The sequence below is a fragment of the Armigeres subalbatus genome, chromosome 3 (assembly GCF_024139115.2).
Source record: "Armigeres subalbatus isolate Guangzhou_Male chromosome 3, GZ_Asu_2, whole genome shotgun sequence".
Lineage (NCBI taxonomy): Eukaryota > Metazoa > Arthropoda > Insecta > Diptera > Culicidae > Armigeres > Armigeres subalbatus.
In genome coordinates this window covers 31,744,274-31,764,992 of record NC_085141.1, presented here as the reverse complement: position 1 = coordinate 31,764,992, position 20,719 = coordinate 31,744,274, and the positions used below count along the sequence as shown (strand labels likewise).

The following is a 20,719-nucleotide window of genomic DNA, read 5'->3' as shown; positions in this document are numbered from 1 at the left end:
CATGAAAATGAGGTGCGCGCTCGATTTCATGGTGAAAGCTAGTGCAAAAATGAGATTAAGCACTACGCGCCCGCAAAATAATATAGTTTTGGGCAAGAAAATAAAAATTATTAGAACATCAATGACGTAAACCTTTACTGAATTTATTGATATTACACCAAAATATGTTTGTTTTTTATAGCTTTTACCAAAAACGTGTCATTTGCGGCGAAAACACCGTCTAATCATAATTTCCAGTGATAAATTTCACTGACTTGAAGATGGTTCTCCATTTCCAATATGGCCATCATAGATTTCGATCAGAAAAATGTTGCTCTTATTGAACACCGTTATAAACCCTTTACAATGTAAATATTCTTATTGGGGTTATTCATTTGACCACATTATGACCAAAAATTATGGCTTTGATCAAGCTTTGAAAATTGGACTTATTACGCTCTTTGTTACAACCATAGAGTTGTTAACAAGACCAATCGGCATTTGACGTTTGAAGCTTTTCGGGCAGATTTATCAGAGGTTTATTGATAGCAATAAGAACGCCAATAAATCTGAGCAACTAGCCATGGTGACTGCTGTCATAAATCCGCTATAAGAATTAAATAAATCCAACAAGCATGAAAATTGTTACTTGGGATGTCATCCGCGAAACAAATAAATTGACTGGATCTGTTGAAAATCGTACCCCGGCTGTTACACCCGGCTCTCCGCATGACACCTTCTAGCGCAATGTTGAACAACAGGCACGAAAGTACATCGCCTTGTCTTAGTCCCCGGCGCGATTCGAACGAACTGGAGTGTTCGCCCGAAATCTTCACACAGTTTTGCACACCATCCACCGTTGCTTTGATCAGTCTGGTAAGCTTCCCAGGGAAGCTGTTCTCGTCCATAATTTTCCATAGCTCTACGCGGTCTATACTGTCGTATGCCGCCTTGAAATCAACGAACAGATGATGCGTTGTGACCTGGTATTCATGGCATTTGTGAAGGATTCGCCGTACAGTAAAGATCTGGTCCGTTGTCGAGCGGCCGTCAACGAAGCCGGCTTGATAACTTCCCACGAACTCATTCACTAATGGTGACCATGAGTCTTATGTCATCTTGTTGATTTGTCCTCCATTTTGTTCATCTATAAACACGATCTATTCAATTTGTTTATTTTTCCCAATTTAATTTAGTGATCATTTCTAATTCGTCAAATCCGTCCATTTTAGCTATGGTAAATTAAATTCTTTATTATAGCGGTTTTCAGCGCTCGACTGGCTCACCTCATGATTGCATGACATATGCCAGCATTAGTTTGATTTGTGTCTGCCTTCCTCATCTTCGGTGTTTTATTTTCCATCGTTCCATCGCACATAACGTTCTCATTTTTCATTTTTTTTTTTCGCCGTCGCTGGCCATATGTGCAGAAATGAAATAAAATTAGCAAATGTTTAAAGTTTATGTTTTCGATTATTTGTATGAACAGCACAAGCAGGACAAGTCGCTGTTGACGGGTAGTCATTTATGGACGCTTTTACTCTCCCTTTTGTATGTGACCCTTGAAACAAATGATACAACATCACTGATCGATCATCCTTTTTTCACAACTGTGCAAAGCTTCAACTACGTGCCATTCATACAACAGCAAAAATCTACAAAAAAACGCATGTTTTTATCCTCACAAGACAGAAGCTCTCTAATCTATAATCCTTCAAAATCATCATATTGCTTTCGGAATTTCCAAAATTGTCCTGGAATTTCAGCAGTTTTTGTTAATTTTATAAAAAAAATATATGTGTTCAAACACAGAGAATAGATTTGTACGCTTGAACAAAATTTTGTTGAAAACGTTTGTAAAGATTTAAATAGCCAGTCCGCCGCCAGAGGCAGGCTGCTAGGCTGCACATACCCAAGTAACATTTTGAGTTTTATACTCTATTAGAAGTCTTGGAGAGCAAATTTTCAAAGCTAGCGAAAAAATAAAAACTACATGACAACCTCTTGAGGACCGCTACAAGAGTAATTTATGACCAAGTGGACCACTCTTGAGAACATCTTCAAAGCAAATTCCAAGCTGATAATAAGACTGTCACAAATCCGCAGTCCAAAAAAAAAAATTTTCTCTTTCTAGGAGCTGTTTATTATTGTTTGGTAGAAAAAGGGAAAGCATCGAAATTGATCAACGGAGGAAAATAATAACTAACATTCATGGACTTGCAATTAGTAACTGTGAAAGTTCGTAATGGCTACATCTCGACGAGGCGAACATATCACAGTTGTGGAATGAAATTCCAGTAAAAAAAGAAATATAGCATGCATTCATGTTTTGAACTTATTTCACCATATTTACAAACTTTGGCATTCTCATGGTTTTATATTATTTTGTCCAATAATTAACTGACTAATAGGTATAAAATAATAATAACAATGGTAGTCACACAATTCGCACTAATAATTTCTTTAATTTACGATACTTTTCATAGATAGTTTTAATCGTTCACACCATTTTGTTTTTCCGGAAGTACAGTTATATCTTCCATTATATATTAGAAAAGTTATGCTATGGTCCATGTTGAAGAAATAGATTTTATTGTTTTCACACAACAAACTTTTTGTTTGTAATAATGTTTCTGCTCAATGTATCCAAAATAATGGAAACAGGATACAGAAACATAGACATTCTTAATTGTGCATTTGAATTAAAAATGATTACGTTTCTATTTCCATCATTTTGGATACACTTAGAAGAAACGATTTTATGCGTAAGACAAGACTATGACCAAAATATTTGGCATTGTGACAATCTCCCAACGTAGTTTTATGAGACTCTTCAGGATAATAATTAGACCAATAATAAGATTATGAGGCATTTGACATTTGTGGTTTTATTGAGCGGAATATTATGGTTTTGAAGACAGCTATAAGTGCACCAAAAAAGCTTATCCTATGGCATTGAACAAGGCTGTGATAAAGCCGTTAAAAACTTGTAAAAAAGCCTTAAATTTGTTACTTGGGATACACGCAAGCTTAATCTCACGATGGCGATGGCTTACATTCAGGATAGTTAATATTGGGCAGGACTGGATGAAGGTAATGGTTTTCAATTTCATTTTTGCCTTTCTCGCAAAGTAAACATTGAAGTCGAACGGTCAAAAAATATGCACACCCGCACCAAATGTGTCATGTGCAAAACGCTCATAAGACCGGTAGTCCTCTATGAACATGAAACTTGGACCATGCTTGAGGAGGACTTGCAAGTACTCGGGGTATTCGAGAGTCGGATGCTTAGAACCATCCTTGGTGGTGTGCAAGAGAACGGTGTGTGGCGTCTAAGAATGAATCACGAGCTCGCCCAGCTCTATGGCGAAACCAGCATCCAGAAGGTGACTAAAGCCGGAAGAGTACGATGGGTAGGGCATGTTGCAAGAATGCTGGATAGCAACCTTGCAAAGATGCTGGTCGCCTCCGACCTGGCAGGTACAAGAAGGCGTGGAGCGCAGCGAGCAAGGTGCAACCGAGGATGGAAAGATGTGGCCTCGAACCGTATATTGATGCGTCAAATTGTTAATTCATTGTTATCTGTTAAGATATAAGCTAAATAAATGAAATGAAAAGCAATAGGATCAATTCATAAGACTCAGCTCGACCTAGCTGCAAGCTAGGGGGATTGGGCTCTGTAGATCACGCCTGCTAGGTTACCTTTTACAATTTGGTAATCATTGCTTCTATGGAAACTTGCTTCCACTGTGATGGGAGGAAAAACCTGCTCTCTTTACTTTGCTATCTTGCTTCTCCCTGGGGCCGCAAGATACACCTTCTACTTCGTGGGTTCTATTTTTCGAACATTTCATTATTTGTCAAAAAAAAAAAATCTCCCGTACCGATTCTCTTTGATCGTTACGCCTTTTTTTGCAATGCGGATGAGGTGTCAGGCCATTTGGCCGAACACCATTTGGCCGAATGCCGTTTGGCCGAACGGGTCGTTTGGCCGAAAAGTTGAAAAATTTGACCTCAGATTACAAAGTGATTAAATAGTAAGTAATGAGAAGTAGGAAGTGAGAAGTGAGAAGTGAAAAGTGGAAAGAGAAAAATGAACTGAGAACAGAGAACTTCTTTCTTCATCCTTCTTCATTCGTCGTTCGTCCTTCTTCCTTCTCCCCCCTTCTTCCTCCTTTATTCTTCTTTCTTCCTTCTTACTTCTTCCTTCTTTCTTCTTACTTCTTCCTTCTTCCTTCTCCCTTATTCCTTTTTTCTTATTACTTTTTTTCTTATTCCTTTTTCTTTCTTCTTTTTTCCTTCTTCCTTCTTTTTTCTTCTTTTTCCCTTTTTTCTTTCTTCTTCCTTTTTTTCCTTCTTCTCCTTCTTCCTTTTTCTAATACTAATACTAATTTTTTTTGCCTTGCAGTTTTTTCCACATATTTCTTCTACGCTCGACGTTTCAATGGTTTATTCCAAAACCAAAAGATGGAATAAACCATTGAATCGTCGGGCGTAGAAGAAATATGTCTTTTTAATAGCCAGAAAAAAATTAAAGCCAAAAAAAAGTATTAGTAAGATTCAAACAGTCGGAAGCCTAGCTTCCTTTTTCTTAATCATTTTTCCGTCTTCTTTTTTCCTTTTTCCGTCTTTTTTTTTCCTTCTTCCTTCTTTCTTCCTTTCTTCATCTTTCTCTTCCTATTTTATTATTCCTTCTCCCTTCTTTCTTTCTCCCTTCTTTCTTTCTCCCTTCTTTCTTTCTCCCTTCTTTCTTCTTTATTTTACCTTCCCCCTCCTTTTTTTCCTTCTTCCCTCTCCCCTTTTACTTCTTCCTTCTTTCTTCTTCCTTTTTCCTTCTTCCTTTTTTTATCTTACTTCTTCATTCTTTCTTATTCCGATTTCCTTATTCCTTTTTTATTCTTCTCTTTTCCTTCTTCTTCCTTGATTCTTCCGTCTTCTTCCTTGATTCTTCCTTCTTCTTCCTTGATTCTACCTCCTTCTTCCTTAATTCTTGCTTCTTCTTCCTTGATTATTCTTTCTTCTTCCTTGGTTCTTCTTCTTCCACCTTCCTTCTTCTTTGTTTATTCCTCATTCAGAGATAATCTTGCTTTGTATTGCTAGCTACTCGCCATCTCACTGCAAACCCTTCTTACTCCTCACTACTCACTTCACACACTTAATAAGGAAGCGTATTTCAACTATACGACCAAATGGCGTTCGGCCAAATGGCATTCGCCCAAATGACCCTAAACCGCGGATGATATGCGCGCTACGGCGTTGTCGACCGCATTCCATGTGCTTCCCTCTCGATATATTTCTTTAATGACGTTCTCCAAGCTGTCCAAACCATGGACATACGAGAACCACGTGCTCCGACGTCTCTTTGACATTTTCATATTCTGGACACAACGGTAGAGTTAGCTTGCCCGGACCGGTGCAGATACTTCCTGAGGCATCCGTGGCCCGACAGGAACTGCGTCAGGTGATAGTTAACCTCGCCATGCTTTCTGTTTATTCAAGTCAACAGGTTTGGAATGGGCTAGTGGTCCACCTCTCTTTCTCCTTACTGTTCCATTCCTGTTGTCTTCTCGCCATCGAACGGATTTTTAGCTCCTTCGTCTCTTTGTCTCTTTGCCGATATCACTCGATGTCTTCCTCCAGGGCGATGCAGATGGGTAGCATCCCAGCAATAGCGCTTACTGTCTCCGACGATATCATTCTGTACGCACTTCCGGTCATCAACCGGAACACACTTTTCAGCTTTTCCTGGTTCCGCTTGGTTTACAGTGCATTGCCCCAAGGAGGAAACCCATACCGCAGTATCGATGACGAGACACTAGCGACCAGTCTAGGGTCCCCCTACGTTTGGAACGATCCTCGCTATTGCGTTCTCAGGCGTAGTCAACGTGGATGTTGTAATTCAGCCAATCGTTGATCATCACTCACAGGTGCTTCAGTGATTGCTTTGAAGCAATCGTATGTCCTCCAACGACGTTCACCCTCTGTACATTTCGTCAGCCTATTGAGGATGACCCTCTACAGGTGCGTATATAACAGGCACATAGGCCTGTACCCGGCCGGATTGCCGGGTGACTCTCCTGGGTTTGGCAATAACACCCATCTGGATCTTCTACATTTCTCGAAAATTGCCTTCGTCCAGGCACTTTTGCAGCGCCTTCCTGAACATGTCCGGGTATGTCAGGATCGCAGCTTTTAACGCAACTTTCTGTATTCCATCCGGACCGGAAGCTTTCTTCGCTATCAGACGTTTCGTCGCTTCTGTAAGCTCGCTATTGGTCACTTGTTAATGGACGGGGTTTGCTTCGCTCCTTCTTCGCCGTGCGGTGTTAGCGGCCACACGGTCGGATCATGTTTCGGGAAAAGACCCTCCTCAATCGCCTTCAACTGTCTGCTTCTCGGCACAGCTCCTTGCAGCAGTCTGACTTGCTAAATTGGATAGCCCGTTTCAATGCGATTCTAGCTTCCCGGAACGCCGCCTTGCGTTCCTCTCTCTCTGGTTCCATCCTTGTTCTCTGTGCCCGCCTGCGAGCTTTGAGGCAAGCAGCACGTAGCGTACTACGCCTGTCTTTCCATCAGTAAGCTAGACGCCAATTGCTTCTTTGTTCGAGTTTTCGCGGCATTGCAGCGTTACCATCCTCCGATCTCGGTACTGCTCACCGATCGAAGTGACTCAATAAATAGGTCTTTGTTGGAGGCTTTCGTGATCGCTGTGGATGTACTCTTCGCTAACTCTCCAGTCCATGTTTGCCGTGAGCGAAGGACTGCAGATCGTGATATCGATGATAGACTTCTTCCCATCTCTCCGAAATGTGCTCACGGAGCCTTCATTGCACAATCGTACATCCAGCTTCGCTAGAGCTTCCTGCAGAATGTATGTCCTCTTGTACTGCTCCAATATCTGACTGAAATGCTCCACGATCTAGCTTGGAGGGGACCAACGCCCGAACGGAGGTGTAAAATTACTCAATTACTAGCGGAATAAGGATGAACGCATGGTTGTTTATTCTGTCTTAACGGATTGAACGAAAACTTTACGGGTGCAAGTTGGCTGAAGATCGAAGCCAGCTGCTCCGGCGTCTAAAGTGGTGCGGAATTATCGAATGAAGCAGCGGCTATTCGTTGGTGGATGGATCAGATGTTGCTTGTTTGTGTCTTGGAAAGGGACCGATGCAGCAGCGACTTTCATCCTTTTTTTTTGCGGTTTCAATAGTGCAAGGACCAGAATCGATTATTGTGCTGTTAATGGTCTTGATGAACTTATCCTAAACCGATTTGCTCGCAACAAGTTGCATTCTACGTAGAATACTTTTTCATTGAAAATTGGCCAGATCGGACTATGAACTCGGAACTTATGGCCAAAATATTATTTTTCACAAAAAAATGCGAAAAATGTCGTTCATTTCATTGGCACTTATCTTTAACCGATTTGTTCGCAACAAAATGAAGTCGACGCTGATTCCTCTCTCATTCTTTCCTATTGAAAATTGGCCTGATCGGACTATGGGCTCAGAAGCTCTGGCCAATACACATTTTTTATATGAACTAGATAGGCACCATCACCGCTAGGTGGATTAATCAGGGTTCTTTTTCCATTTTTTTTTACCAAATTTCAACTTCAGTTATGCTTCAGAGATTTGATAGACATTTTAGTTATTTTAACAACATTGAACTCACTAAAACATCATGATAGAAGATGATATCAGATATTCTATCCTACTCAGCTCGTCTCGTACGTTCCAATTGTAATCAAACCATCTGAATTTTGTCCAGTTTTTCCCCTGCATCTCACCCACCGTGCGCCCATTCAATATGCTGTGCGAATACTAATTGCGCTTGGACAGAGACGACGCGCGAAACAGAACTCCTCCCTGTGCTAAACTTCTCTATATTAAACGACAACGGAGCGATGTAAATCAGTTTAGTTTGTCGCAAATTCAGCAACCAAAAGCATCGTCTCGCGCGGGAGGTTTGGTCCTTACACGGCTGTGGGTGGTTTCGAAAGCGCTGAGTTGAGGACGGTTTTCCTCTAGCTTTGTCATCGAAGATCTGCGTGGTACCTTTGTACGGCCGAGACTTTCGTGTACTAATTGATCAACCAGAAAAAAAAAATAAACCGCGTGTCGTGCGTGAATTTTGGAAGAGTGATTTGGCTAACTTACCAAGCTGGCACGAGAACTCCTAAATCAGTGCTCGAAGTGACAACGCTGCCATGATGTCGGGCGGATTCTTTTTCGAACACATTATTGAGTATTTGCTGCGGAAAAGTAACGAAGAAAAAAAGAAGAAGAAGCCCATGAGCGATAAGCTGAAGGCGCTAATGAAGAAAATAAATTGTTGAGGAGGTGCGCAGAATACACTGGAACTGGAGACGTGAGAGAGAGTAAACAAGATTTTTCTCTGATCATCAAAAACAGGCACCATTCGAAGGTGGGAAGCTGTGTGGCGATCCATCCGTCGATCGGCAGCCAGTGCTTACTCTACTAACGTCGGTATCGAACGTTCTTTTTAAAATTCTGTGTTTGCGCGAACTTGATTTGCTACAGTTTGAACAAACCGGGATCGAAGACTTCTGTTACGATGTTTAAAAAGGTCGTGCTCAAACTGACGAATACGATCGGCGCGGTGGACTATCTGAAGAAGAAGTCCACCGCCACCGCCGATCTCGTCCGGAAGAAGAAAATAGACAAATACACCAAGGGTGACCTCGAAGTGCTGGGGCTGGACATGGAAGCGGACTACATGCCGAGATGCCGCTTCCCCAGCAGAAGTTCAACGGACAGTGCCATCACAAGCTCAAGCAGCAACGTAAGTGCCAGCAGCTTGAGCGATTCGGAGTCGGACATGTCCGGCGCAGCCAGCCCGGAAATCAAACTAAACCTGACCAGTGAAAATGTGCTGCTGTTTGATCCGGCCCTGCTGATGGCCCTACCGGCGGCCCAGATTATAATTTCGACGGCGATAGCGGAACTGCGGCATGCACCGGAACTGCAAACGTTAGTATTATTAAATGTTAGGATAATGATGTGATAAAATTTCGATAGAATTCTGTTTGAATTCATATTGCGAGGGAGGTCCCCGTCCCCATGTATGGAAAATAACTTGATGCGCAATAAGAAAAGACTCCATGCGGTGGTGTCGATCGTTCCGGTCGGTTTCCCGTGTCTTTCGGGATCACTTAGGGGGGGGATCGCCGGTAAAGAAGTCATCAATTTTAAAAAACAGTAACTTATAATTAGTGTGATGCCTCGATTCATCAATTAGCAGCTTTTCAAACTCTCCGAAAGGCTGAAGTTCAATTCGATCCGGCTGGGGCCCCATTCATGGATGCCGCCGACCGAGCTGTTTGTGTGACAGATGATTATCGCGAGTGGACACCTGAACGGGTTTGTTCGTTTGCTTGAGTGGATTCGATTGACACGAGCAGGGGCTCCCAAGTCGTTTTGAGTTTAAGGAAATTAATTTTGGGTGAATGTGTGATTCGTGTTAACTAAATAGATATTGATTTCTTGTAAATTTGTGGAAGTAAAATAAGGCACTGATTATTTGTTACCAAACAGTTATCAGTGTTGCGAGCGTAAGATACTTGTGACTTACTTGGTTTTGACCACATGATAATAAAAAGGGGGTGTGTCTGTTTTGCGCTAACTCATCGATTTTTTTTTATCTGAATATGTACTTTTTCTGAAAAATTCAACAATAAAAATGCCAAGTTTTCCAACCCATGAAATATTAGAAAAAAAAACAGAATAAAACACGGTTAAGGAATATCTAAGAAAAATTAAAAAAATGCTTGTGGAAAAAATCAAAACTTGTTTAGTATATGTTCCATTTTTCAAAAACATTTATATTACAAAACAAAACATTTATATTTGTTTATTACCGTTTTCGCAAAAGAATATAGTTTGAGTGACTGATAAATATAATAATTTGTAAAATATTGGCGATTTTTGGTTTTTATATAGTTTCTATAATATATAGCATGAAAAAGTTTGCAGCTCAGTTTTTGTCTCATACATCCCCTCAACTCGATTTTGTTCAGAAGATAATGACTAATTTAGTAAATTTTTAACTTTTATCAAATGGATGAATCGGTACAAATGCAAATTGTAGTAATCGGGCAGTGCTCAATACTGAAAAATATTTCAAATTTTAAACACACACACATACAGACATTATTAAAAAAAAGTAGCTGATTTGTATATGATGTTCGACCTTCGTATTTTTAGTGAGCCTTTGCACATACTTAATGTTTATAAAAGTAAACCACAGATTATTATACCAGTAGCTGATATTTTTATTTAGAAAAAGTAATAAGAAATAAAGGTAAAAAAATGTAAAATTGCAAAAAAAAAAACTGTTGGAAATGGAAATCATCTAATGTTGTGTTATTGCCAAAACACTGAATTTTCAGTATGTCGTTAAAATTCTTAAACTGATCGTAGGAATATTTATATTAAAAATGATTAGAAATATTTAATGAAAATAAAGTTGAACAATGGGACTTATCCCTCAACAGCGATTGTCAAGATGTTTCTAATTTGCTTTTTGTCTGTTTAGTTGTTCCGATAGAATATCATTCGGTCCCATATTTTTTAAAGCAGCTCGTACCATTAGGTCTTATACCATTCAAATCAGCTCAACGAATTGGATGATAGATACCTGTTTGTCCGTGTGTATGTGTGTGCGTGAAATATTTGCTAAAATAAGTGCAATTTTTTCCCGAAATTCCATTCCGATTTTCTCGTGAAATTCAGCAGATGATCAGTATTGAATATGGTTCAGAATGGTCGATGCGTACAGAAGTTATGGCAGAAAATGTAATTTGGGTCACCTTATTCTTTGCTTTGCTTCAAACAAGTTTTTTTAATCTTTTAAAAAGTTTTGGTCAAATCACGGAATCTACATTTGAATGTTACGTATCTGACAAAATATGCATCTTCTGACTAGATTTCACTTAATGTTGTAACATGTACCTTGGGACTTGAGAACCGCTGTTCCTCAGACTGGCAGCGATGTTTACGTGCTGCAGTAGACTAATATCAGCTTTGCAATAAAACCCTTTGGCGGACGACTTTTGTTATTTATCGACTTCATACCCGGCTCACGATAGAACCAGATGTTTCGATGAGAACAGCATTGATTATCTCATCCACATCTCGTGGACTTGATTTTGCATGAGTTTCAGCCGGCACATAGTGGGAAAAAATCCCATAAGCTACCGTTGACAATTGAAAAAGTCGCACCATTTTTTAGCTAGAAATGTGCTTTCCTCATAAAATTGGCGCCACAAAATTTATTTAAGTTAATTTCATTTGGCTCCTGACTATTTGGACGGAACTCTTTGCTTTATATTTAAGTCGTTTAGAATCGATAAATTTAAAGTCGAATTCTATTGGTTTCATTCCAAAACTTGCGGCATCGCTTACTTGAAAACCCTATTTTTTCACTGTGCTGCTGGTACGGCGACACGAACAAGAAAAAATGATTGTTGACTTTTGCTACACTTCAAACATTCCGCCACATGCGGGAACTGCGTCGAATTCGAGTCGTTTTATTTGCTTGTGCGGAATATTTTTGAGTCATTAAATGGGTCTGGTGAATCATTGTGTCTTGATTCTACGCTTGCTAATTAAACTGCAAAGGTGTGTCACCGATTCTGTTTTCTTCGGTAATAAAATCGCATGTGATACATGACGCTTTCTGCGTCATGTTGATTATTTATTTCTTTTCTGACTAGTCATCAACAACCAACGAGCCACAAAGAGCCAAACAATTAGCGAAATGTTTAGAAGTGCATCGCTCCTTACAAAGTTTTCTCCGGAAATTCGACACGACCTAAGTGACTCTAACAAATCCTAATAAATAGAGTTCCGTAAAATTATTCTGCGATTAGTTCAACCTAACTGCGACAGGACTTTTCTCATACATGACGGTTCCAGTTTGGGAATCGCTTAGTATTTGGCACACTAACGTTTTGGGAAAAATCCCAAGACGGATGTACGAGAAATGAAGAAGTTGAATGAGTTCGAAATCTACAATTGAAAACTATTCCATTTTCGAAATTTCAATTCCAGTGTTTCACCACGAAGTCGTGATGAACTTGTTAACGGTTTGGAAAATCGCGAGTGTATAAATATGAACCACCCGATAATTGGTTGTTGATTTCAACGGGTAGCGCGTGTTCAACAAAAAAAAAATTAGCAATGATATAACCCTTCTAGAAGCAAAATCCCCCAAATCTGGCACAGACGACGTCGATTGTTTTCCGTCATGGTCCCAGAGGTTTTCACCACCTTCCGGATGACGGGACATTCCGGTCACGCATGCGTTGCAATCAGCTCCTCGCCAAACGCGCTCAACTGTGACAACTGGCAGTCCTGCTAATTGATCGCACCAACATGGCAACACCTTCCCAAAACAAGTTCGGAAGTGGTCCCCACAATAGATAACCGCAGCGCGGATATTCTTTTATTTACTTGCGAAAAGGCAACAACAACAACAGCAGCAACAGCTACAAAGATCGTCTTTGCTTTTCGGTACATATCACGCGCGGGATCGATGACCATGACCGTGGGATAACCTTCCTCGAGATGGCTCCGAAAAAATCGAGTTCGGTTAGGAAATGCGACGGTGGTGACGAGAACCTACGCCTGTTGTTGTCGTCGTCTTCACAGTGCTCTGGTTTTGGGCGCGTGCCGGTGATCTAATTTAGGGTTTCGCCAAAAAACCAGTTTGGTCAACGGAGTTGCGCAATTCAACTGTCATTTTCTGTTCCAGTAGGTGGAAAGGTGAACTGCAATTGAGATGTTCGATTTATTTACGTTTCTTGTACCTTAGAATTGATGGAAGCTTGTCGACATTTACTATTGGACGATGCATTCACACATACGAACATTTTATGCACATTCCATCAATCGATTTAGTTTATTATATATGAAAACATTTTTATCCTTGAGTTAGTTCTACATTTCCTTGAAACCTAGATTAAATCTAATTTTGTCTGTACGTATGTGCGCATTTGAACAGGTTTCCATTATTGGAATCATATGATAACTAAGAAATGTTGTAACCCGCACAAGGTGGATCCATTTTCCCTCCAACAATAATTGGTACGCGTACAGTGACATCATCACCGTCCGAGGGTGGTGATCGCGAAAGTAAAGACAATTTTTTTTTCTTCACTCTGCGTCCACAGTTGAAAGCGAATTTGGAGTCGCTTAGGGTGAGTGGGAACACTCGCGCTCGTCCCATTACCGAAAGAGGGTTATCTTCGAACGATTCGACGCGCGACCAATAATCGAACGGCAAAGGTCTTCGAAAATGAGGCGAAAAACAAAAGAACAAACTTTCGATTTGGAGCGATGCGCGTGGGATGATGCGGTGCGCGATCGTGTTTTGCTTTACCGGAATGGTAATTTGCGCTGACGGCAAGTTGTTTCGATGGGACAATGCGCCGTGGGGTTGGACGTGAATCGTGGGCTTCGAGAGTTTGGTAATTCTTGTTGTTCGAGCGTGTCTTGTCTAGATTGGGGAATGATGGACCGTGCCTAACTCTTATCACTTGCTAATTGGGACGCGTGTGTTATCACTCGTAAATAATGCACTGACTTTAAAGAAATCTGACAATACAGTCATTTAAATTAGGGTGGCTCAAAAAAGCGCATTTGTTTTTTTTTTCACAAATTTCTTTTCAATTTTCACAGGAATTTTTCCTGCATTTCCACGTGAAATTATCCTTAATTTCTGAATTAAATTTTTCCGACGTTACATGAGAAATTCTCCTTAATTTCTTCGAAAAATTCTTCTGAATTTCAACAGATAGGGCATAGGGGAACTGCTCCTGGATTTCATATCATGGCTCTGATGTTCATCTCATCATAAACAAAGTAATGAAAAGGAACATGAATTGTTTCCCTTGTCATAAGACGAGTACAATCCCCTTGAATTCCACCACTTAATTGTATCTTAACAGATACGTATTTCGACCTCAACAGTAAGGCCGTCTTCAGTGTCTCGTACTTGACTCGACTTTTAAGTTCACTGTCATCCATGGAAAAACTGTTTTTTTTTAAATTTAGATTTTTTGTAAATTTTTTTTATCGTGCACTTGATGTTGAACAGGTGATAGCACAATAGATCGCGAACACATCTGTCCCACATAGATAGAAAATCCAGCAAATATAGCACAGTTATACTTTTATCGGTGTTGTAGTACTTTCATTGTTAAATTTAAAATTTTCCGTTTTAATTGTGACATTAATATATGTGTTGCACTCTTCAAATTGATTGGGGGTGAAATATTTTTTGCTAAATGTTGATATTTTTAGAAACAAAGAGATCATGGAGTAGGTTTGGACATAAACAAAAAAAAAATACGTCAAGTTTCCTATTAGATTTTGAGGACTTTTGGAGGCTTCCGAATCACTTGAAAGGAGGCTTCCGAGCCTCTTGAAAGGAGGCTTCCGAGCCTCTTGAAAGGAGGCTTCCGAGCCTCTTGAAAGGAGGCTTCCGAGCCTCTTGAAAGGAGGCTTCCGAGCCTCTTGAAAGGAGGCTTCCGAGCCTCTTGAAAGGAGGCTTCCGAGCCTCTTGAAAGGAGGCTTCTGAGCCTCTTGAAAGGAGGCTTCTGGAGCCTCTTGAAAGGAGGCTTGAGGCCTCTTGAAAGGAGGCTTCTGAGCCTCTTGAAAGGAGGCTCTGAGCCTCTTGAAAGGAGGCTTCTGAGCCTCTTGAAAGGAGGCTTCTGAGCCTCTTGAAAGGAGGCTCTGAGCCTCTTGAAAGGAGGCTTCTGAGCCTCTTGAAAGGAGGCTTCTGAGCCTCTTGAAAGGAGGCTCTGAGCTCTCTTGAAAGGAGGCTTCTGAGCCTCTTGAAAGGAGGCTTCTGAGCCTCTTGAAAGGAGGCCTGAGCCTCTTGAAAGGAGGCTCTGAGCCTCTTGAAAGGAGGCTTCTGAGCCTCTTGAAAGGAGGCTCTGAGCTCTTGAAAGGAGGCTTCTGAGCCTCTTGAAAGGAGGCTTCCTGAGCCTCTTGAAAGGAGGCTCTGAGCCTCTTGAAAGGAGGCTTCTGAGCCTCTTGAAAGGAGGCCTGAGCCTCTTGAAAGGAGGCTCTGAGCCTCTTGAAAGGAGGCTCTGAGCCTCTTGAAAGGAGGCCTGAGCCTCTTGAAAGGAGGCTCTGAGCCTCTTGAAAGGAGGCCTGAGCCTCTTGAAAGGAGGCTTCTGAGCCTCTTGAAAGGAGGCTTCTGAGCCTCTTGAAAGGAGGCTTCCTGAGCCTCTTGAAAGGAGGATTCTGAGCCTCTTGAAAGGAGGCTTCTGAGCCTCTTGAAAGGAGGCCTGGAGCCTCTTGAAAGGAGGCTTCCTGAGCCTCTTGAAAGGAGGCTTCTGAGCCTCTTGAAAGGAGGCTTCTGAGCCTCTTGAAAGGAGGCCTGAGCCTCTTGAAAGGAGGCTCTGGAGCCTCTTGAAAGGAGGCCTGAGCCTCTTGAAAGGAGGCTTCTGAGCCTCTTGAAAGGAGGCTTCTGAGCCTCTTGAAAGGAGGCTCTGAGCCTCTTGAAAGGAGGCTTCTGAGCCTCTTGAAAGGAGGCTTCCTGAGCCTCTTGAAAGGAGGCTCTGAGCCTCTTGAAAGGAGGCTCTGAGCCTCTTGAAAGGAGGCCTGGAGCCTCTTGAAAGGAGGCTCTGAGGCCTCTTGGAAAGGAGGCTTCTGAGCCTCTTGAAAGGAGGCTCTGAGCCTCTTGAAAGGAGGCCTGAGCCTCTTGAAAGGAGGCTTCTGAGCCTCTTGAAAGGAGGCTTCTGAGCCTCTTGAAAGGAGGCCTGAGCCTCTTGAAAGGAGGCTTCTGAGCCTCTTGAAAGGAGGCTTCTGAGCCTCTTGAAAGGAGGCTTCTGAGCCTCTTGAAAGGAGGCTCTGAGCCTCTTGAAAGGAGGCTTCTGAGCTCTTGAAAGGAGGCTTCTGAGCCTCTTGAAAGGAGGCTCTGAGCCTCTTGAAAGGAGGCTTCTGAGCCTCTGAAAGGAGGCTCTGAGCCTCTTGAAAGGAGGCTTGAGCCTCTTGAAAGGAGGCTTCTGAGCCTCTTGAAAGGAGGCTCTGAGCTCTTGAAAGGAGGCTTCTGAGCTCTCTTGAAAGGAGGCTTCTGAGCCTCTTGAAAGGAGGCTTGAGCTCTTGAAAGGAGGCTTGAGCTCTTGAAAGGAGGCTTGAGCCTCTTGAAAGGGGAGGCTTCCTGAGCTCTTGAAAGGAGGCTTTGAGCCTCTTGAAAGGAGGCCTGAGCCTCTTGAAAGGAGGCTTCTGAGCCTTCTTGAAAGGAGGCTTCTGAGCCTCTTGAAAGGAGGCTTCTGAGCCTCTTGAAAGGAGGCTCTGAGCCTCTTGAAAGGAGGCTTCTGAGCCTCTTGAAAGGAGGCCTGAGCCTCTTGAAAGGAGGCTCTGAGCCTCTTGAAAGGGAGGCTCTGAGGCCTCTTGAAAGGAGGCCTGAGCCTCTTGAAAGGAGGCTCTGAGCCTCTTGAAAGGAGGCTCTGAGCCTCTGAAAGGAGGCTTCCTGAGCCTCTTGAAAGGAGGCTTCTGAGGCTCTTGAAAGGAGGCTCTGAGCCTCTTGAAAGGAGGCTTGAGCCTCTTGAAAGGAGGCTTCTGAGCCTCTTGAAAGGAGGCTCTGAGCCTCTTGAAAGGAGGCTTGAGCCTCTTGAAAGGAGGCTCTGAGCCTCTTGAAAGGAGGCCTGAGCCTCTTGAAAGGAGGTTTCTGAGCCTTCTGAAAGGAGGCTTCCTGAGCCTCTTGAAAGGAGGCTTCTGAGCCTCTTGAAAGGAGGCTCTGAGCTCTTGAAAGGAGGCTTCTGAGCCTCTTGAAAGGAGGCCTGAGCCTCTTGAAAGGAGGCTTCCTGAGCTCTTGAAAGGAGGCCTGAGCCTCTTGAAAGGAGGCTTCCTGAGCCTCTTGAAAGGAGGCTTCTGAGCTCTTGAAAGGAGGCCTGAGCCTCTTGAAAGGAGGCTCTGAGCCTCTTGAAAGGAGGCTCTGAGCCTCTTGAAAGGAGGCTTCTGAGCCTCTTGAAAGGAGGCTCTGAGCCTCTTGAAAGGAGGCTTGAGCCTCTTGAAAAGAGGCTTCTGAGCTCTTAAAAGAAGGCTTCTGAGCCTCTTGAAAGGAGGCTCTGAGCCTCTTGAAAGGAGGCTCTGAGCCTCTTGAAAGGAGGCTTCCGAGCCTCTTGAAAGGAGGCTTCCGAGCCTTATTAAAGGAGGGTTCGGAGCCTCTTGAAAGAAGGCTTCCGAGCCTCTTGGAAGGAAGCTTCCGAGCCTTATTAAAGGAGGGTTCGGAGCCTCTTGAAATAAGGCTTCCGAGCCTCTTGGAAGGAAGCTTCCGAGCCTTATTAGAGGAGGGTTCGGAGCCTCTTGAAAGGAGGCTTCCGAGCCTCTTGAAAGGATGCTTCCGAGCCACTTGAAAGGAGGCTTCCGAGCCTCTTGAAAGGAGGCTTCCGAGCCTCTTGAAAGGAGACTCTGAGCCTCTTGAAAGGAGGCCTGACCCTCTTGAAAGGAGGCCTGAGCCTCTCGAAAGGAGGCTTCCTGAGCCTCTCGAAGGAGGCTTCTGAGCCTCTCGAAAGGAGGCTCTGAGCCTCTTAAAAGGAGGCTTCTGAGCCTCTTGAAAGGAGGCTCTGAGCCTCTTGAAAGGAGGCTTCTGAGCCTCTTGAAAGGAGGCTTCTGAGCCTCTTGAAAGGAGGCTTCTGAGCCTCTTGAAAAGAGGCCTGAGCCTCTTGAAAGGAGGCTCTGAGCCTCTTGAAAGGAGGCCTGAGCCTCTTGAAAGGAGGCCTGAGCCTCTTGAAAGGAGGCTTCTGGAGCCTCTTGAAAGGAGGCTTCTGAGCCTCTTGAAAGGAGGCTTCTGAGTCTCTTGAAAGGAGGCTTCTGAGCCTCTTGAAAGGAGGCTTCCTGAGCCTCTTGAAAGGAGGCTTCTGAGCCTCTTGAAAGGAGGCTCTGAGTCTCTTGAAAGGAGGCTTCCGAGCCTCTTGAAAGGAGGCTTCCGAGCCTCTTGAAAGGAGGCTTCCGAGCCTCTTGAAAGGAGGCTTCCGAGCCTCTTGAAAGAATGCTTCCGAGCCTCTTGAAGGAGGCTTTCGAGCATCTTGAAAGGAGGCTTCCGAGCCTCTCGAAAGGAGGCTTCCGAGCGTCTTGAAGGAACAATTCTCTCAAAAAGAGGCTCGGAAGCCTCCTTCAAAAGGCTTGGAAGCCAGGCCAGGCAATTTTGACCTCTCTTATGTGCTTTTGTTGTTGCTCTTATGTGTTTTTCTTGTTTTATAATAGACGAAATAGACGAGGATCTTATGTCTATGCATTTTATCATGAAAGAATACTTCTCGAAAATTATTCAGGAGGTTTCAATTTCCACACATTTGGATAAAACATCTAACGATTAAGCGAGACAAAACATCATTGTGAAACTAACTTGAGAAGTACCACGCGCCTCCATATGGTTTCCCGCACTGACCAAACTTTGTCTCATTCGATAGTTAAAGGGAAAGGCACCATCGATTAATTGTAAGATATCGAGCAATCGATACTCTTTAAAAGACAATAAATAGAGGTGCTTCGTTGTTTCACCAAGTACAGAACTCGAATAAATGTCACAATGTTATACATTTTTTGTCCCACCCTAATATGCATTTCGAACCCCATTTTACGCAACTGGCCGGCTCTAGCGACGCGTCGTCATGCGTACGTAGCATGACTCACCTCGCTAGCACGAGGCACACCGGTTTTCCATACTGCAACCTTTCACCTTGATTAAATCGCCCCGCACTCATTAACCACCAAAAATATCGCCGTACCGTCATGGCGCCGACCGTGGTCCAATGTTTCGGAACGCCGAGGTCTATGCTGCCCGACCCGACCCGCCGCGCAAATATGACTATTTTGTACTTGAAAGCGCTCAACAGCAAATGATTTGTTTTTGTCGTTTGTTTTTTCGCTTTTTTTGGGCTTTTTTTGGAAGTTTTTTTTTGGTCGATTTACCGACTCTTTCGAATTCAACGTTCATCCTCGCGCCTATAGCTACCGGCAAATTTCACAACCCAGATCGCTCAAACCTGCTTGGTAGCAACGGTGGTGGCGTTTTTTTTTCCTTCTGATCATCGATTTGGAGGAACTGACCGATTAAGTATTCGTCGGGCGGTGACTTGGTTTACTGCTAGTGGAATGCCAATTCGGCAACTGCCTAGTAGAATCCCAAATCGTTATGATAATACGCGCAAATATTTCAGCCCATTCGAACGCTGCTGGCATAAATTGGCCATTTCGCTTGCTATTCAAACCTGAATAATGGCGCGGAATAAGTGTATCAACCAGGGACGAAGTTTCTCGACGCCCAGTCGGGTTCGCCGCTTGATCTGGGATCGAAGTTGATCTGTGCCGTCCACCGAACACCATCGGTGGTGGTTCGTCTCTGCTGCCGCCATTGAGCTTGACCGGATTGGAAGTTAATGTATGTTGTTTCGATCGACACCCGCACAAACACACCCACTTCCTAAACTGGATTTGTTGAACACGTTGTTTGTTGTGGCTGTCGTAGCCGGTCTTTTTTTTCTTTTCTTGGATCTGATTGTACGTTCTGATCGAACGACGCACAGTGAAGAGGTTTTGTATAACATGGTCGAATTAATCATAAAATGTGAAATGTGATTTAATCCAACCTCTAAGAAAGTCAAATGTAGAAACATATAAAGATATGTCCGAGCGCGATATACATGTTGAGAAAAAACTAGAATTATCTTCAGCTTCCGGCCACTGTGCGACGACGCACGACACCGTAACAAGAACATTTCCGATGCGCAATACCCTCCGGGGGGTCTAGTTCAAAATTGAAAGAAGAAGAGCATCCGTAGAAATTATTCTTCATCGACACGGACTCTGTCGATTGAGACATTGCCGCCTCACCTAGAATTCGTTAAGCACTTCTGAAGTTAGATTTGACCATATTCATAAACCGCTGAGGAATGTAATACCCCGATTTGTGGATTGATACCGCGAAAAACAATCTGCGGAAGTAAGTAGTTATTCCGGGAAGAGCGCCTTGCTGGCTTATTCCGAAGCAATTACCATGGTAGTTTACTCACTGCTAGCTGGCAGCTACGGGATAGATCATGGTTTATTTATCGTCACCACCAAGTAAACACCCATCATCGACAGATGGCTGATGATGGCTGATAATCTGCCAGCAGTCAAGAACATCAAGTTATGAGCACCTTCACGGTCGACGAGGCCGGCGGTCGTGCGTAGCGACGGTCACGTGGTTGGTTGTTGCGAAATACGGGAATGGTGTTTACGATACTGGAGCAGTGTGTCGTAAACGGGTTTCGGAGTGCAAGTACGTACGGCTGACAATTAAAGTTTGATTGAGCTGGGTATTTTCTTCCCAGTCACATTTTAAACAAGTTAATCACGTATTGTTATCATAGAGTAATTTTTCTATCACGTATATAAAATATTTGTTTTTCACGGTTGAAAGGAACGATCCACTTCGGTAACTTCTTCGATTCGTATTTCATTCATCGTGCTTTATTTATACTACAAATACAGTTAGGTAACGCACTGCATGCCTGAACTAAGGCAATAATTAGGGAGTAAAGTAGCATGCGACTTTGCGAATGTTTGGGGTGTGGTTAATTATCGTGTCTATGGTAAAAAAAATGCGATTTTTTACATAAAAATTTCAAACTAAATCAAAATTTGTCATTGCATTGCCAAATTTGAAAAGCTTAACTCAAAAACCAACTCATACAAATTGCAAATCTTTCTCTTTGGTA

At 42.9% G+C, this 20,719-nt stretch overlaps 1 protein-coding gene across 1 annotated transcript in view; it reads left to right on the top strand.

The window, feature by feature from the left end:
* The first annotated feature begins 7,905 nt into the window (after positions 1–7,905).
* The window catches only part of LOC134221556 (tyrosine-protein phosphatase corkscrew-like), a 102,652-nt gene continuing 89,838 nt past the window's right edge, over positions 7,906–20,719 (top strand). Inside the window, 1 exon segment of the mRNA XM_062700749.1 lies at positions 7,906–8,972. Coding sequence (XP_062556733.1) covers positions 8,557–8,972 — 416 coding nt within the window. The 5' untranslated portion in view covers positions 7,906–8,556.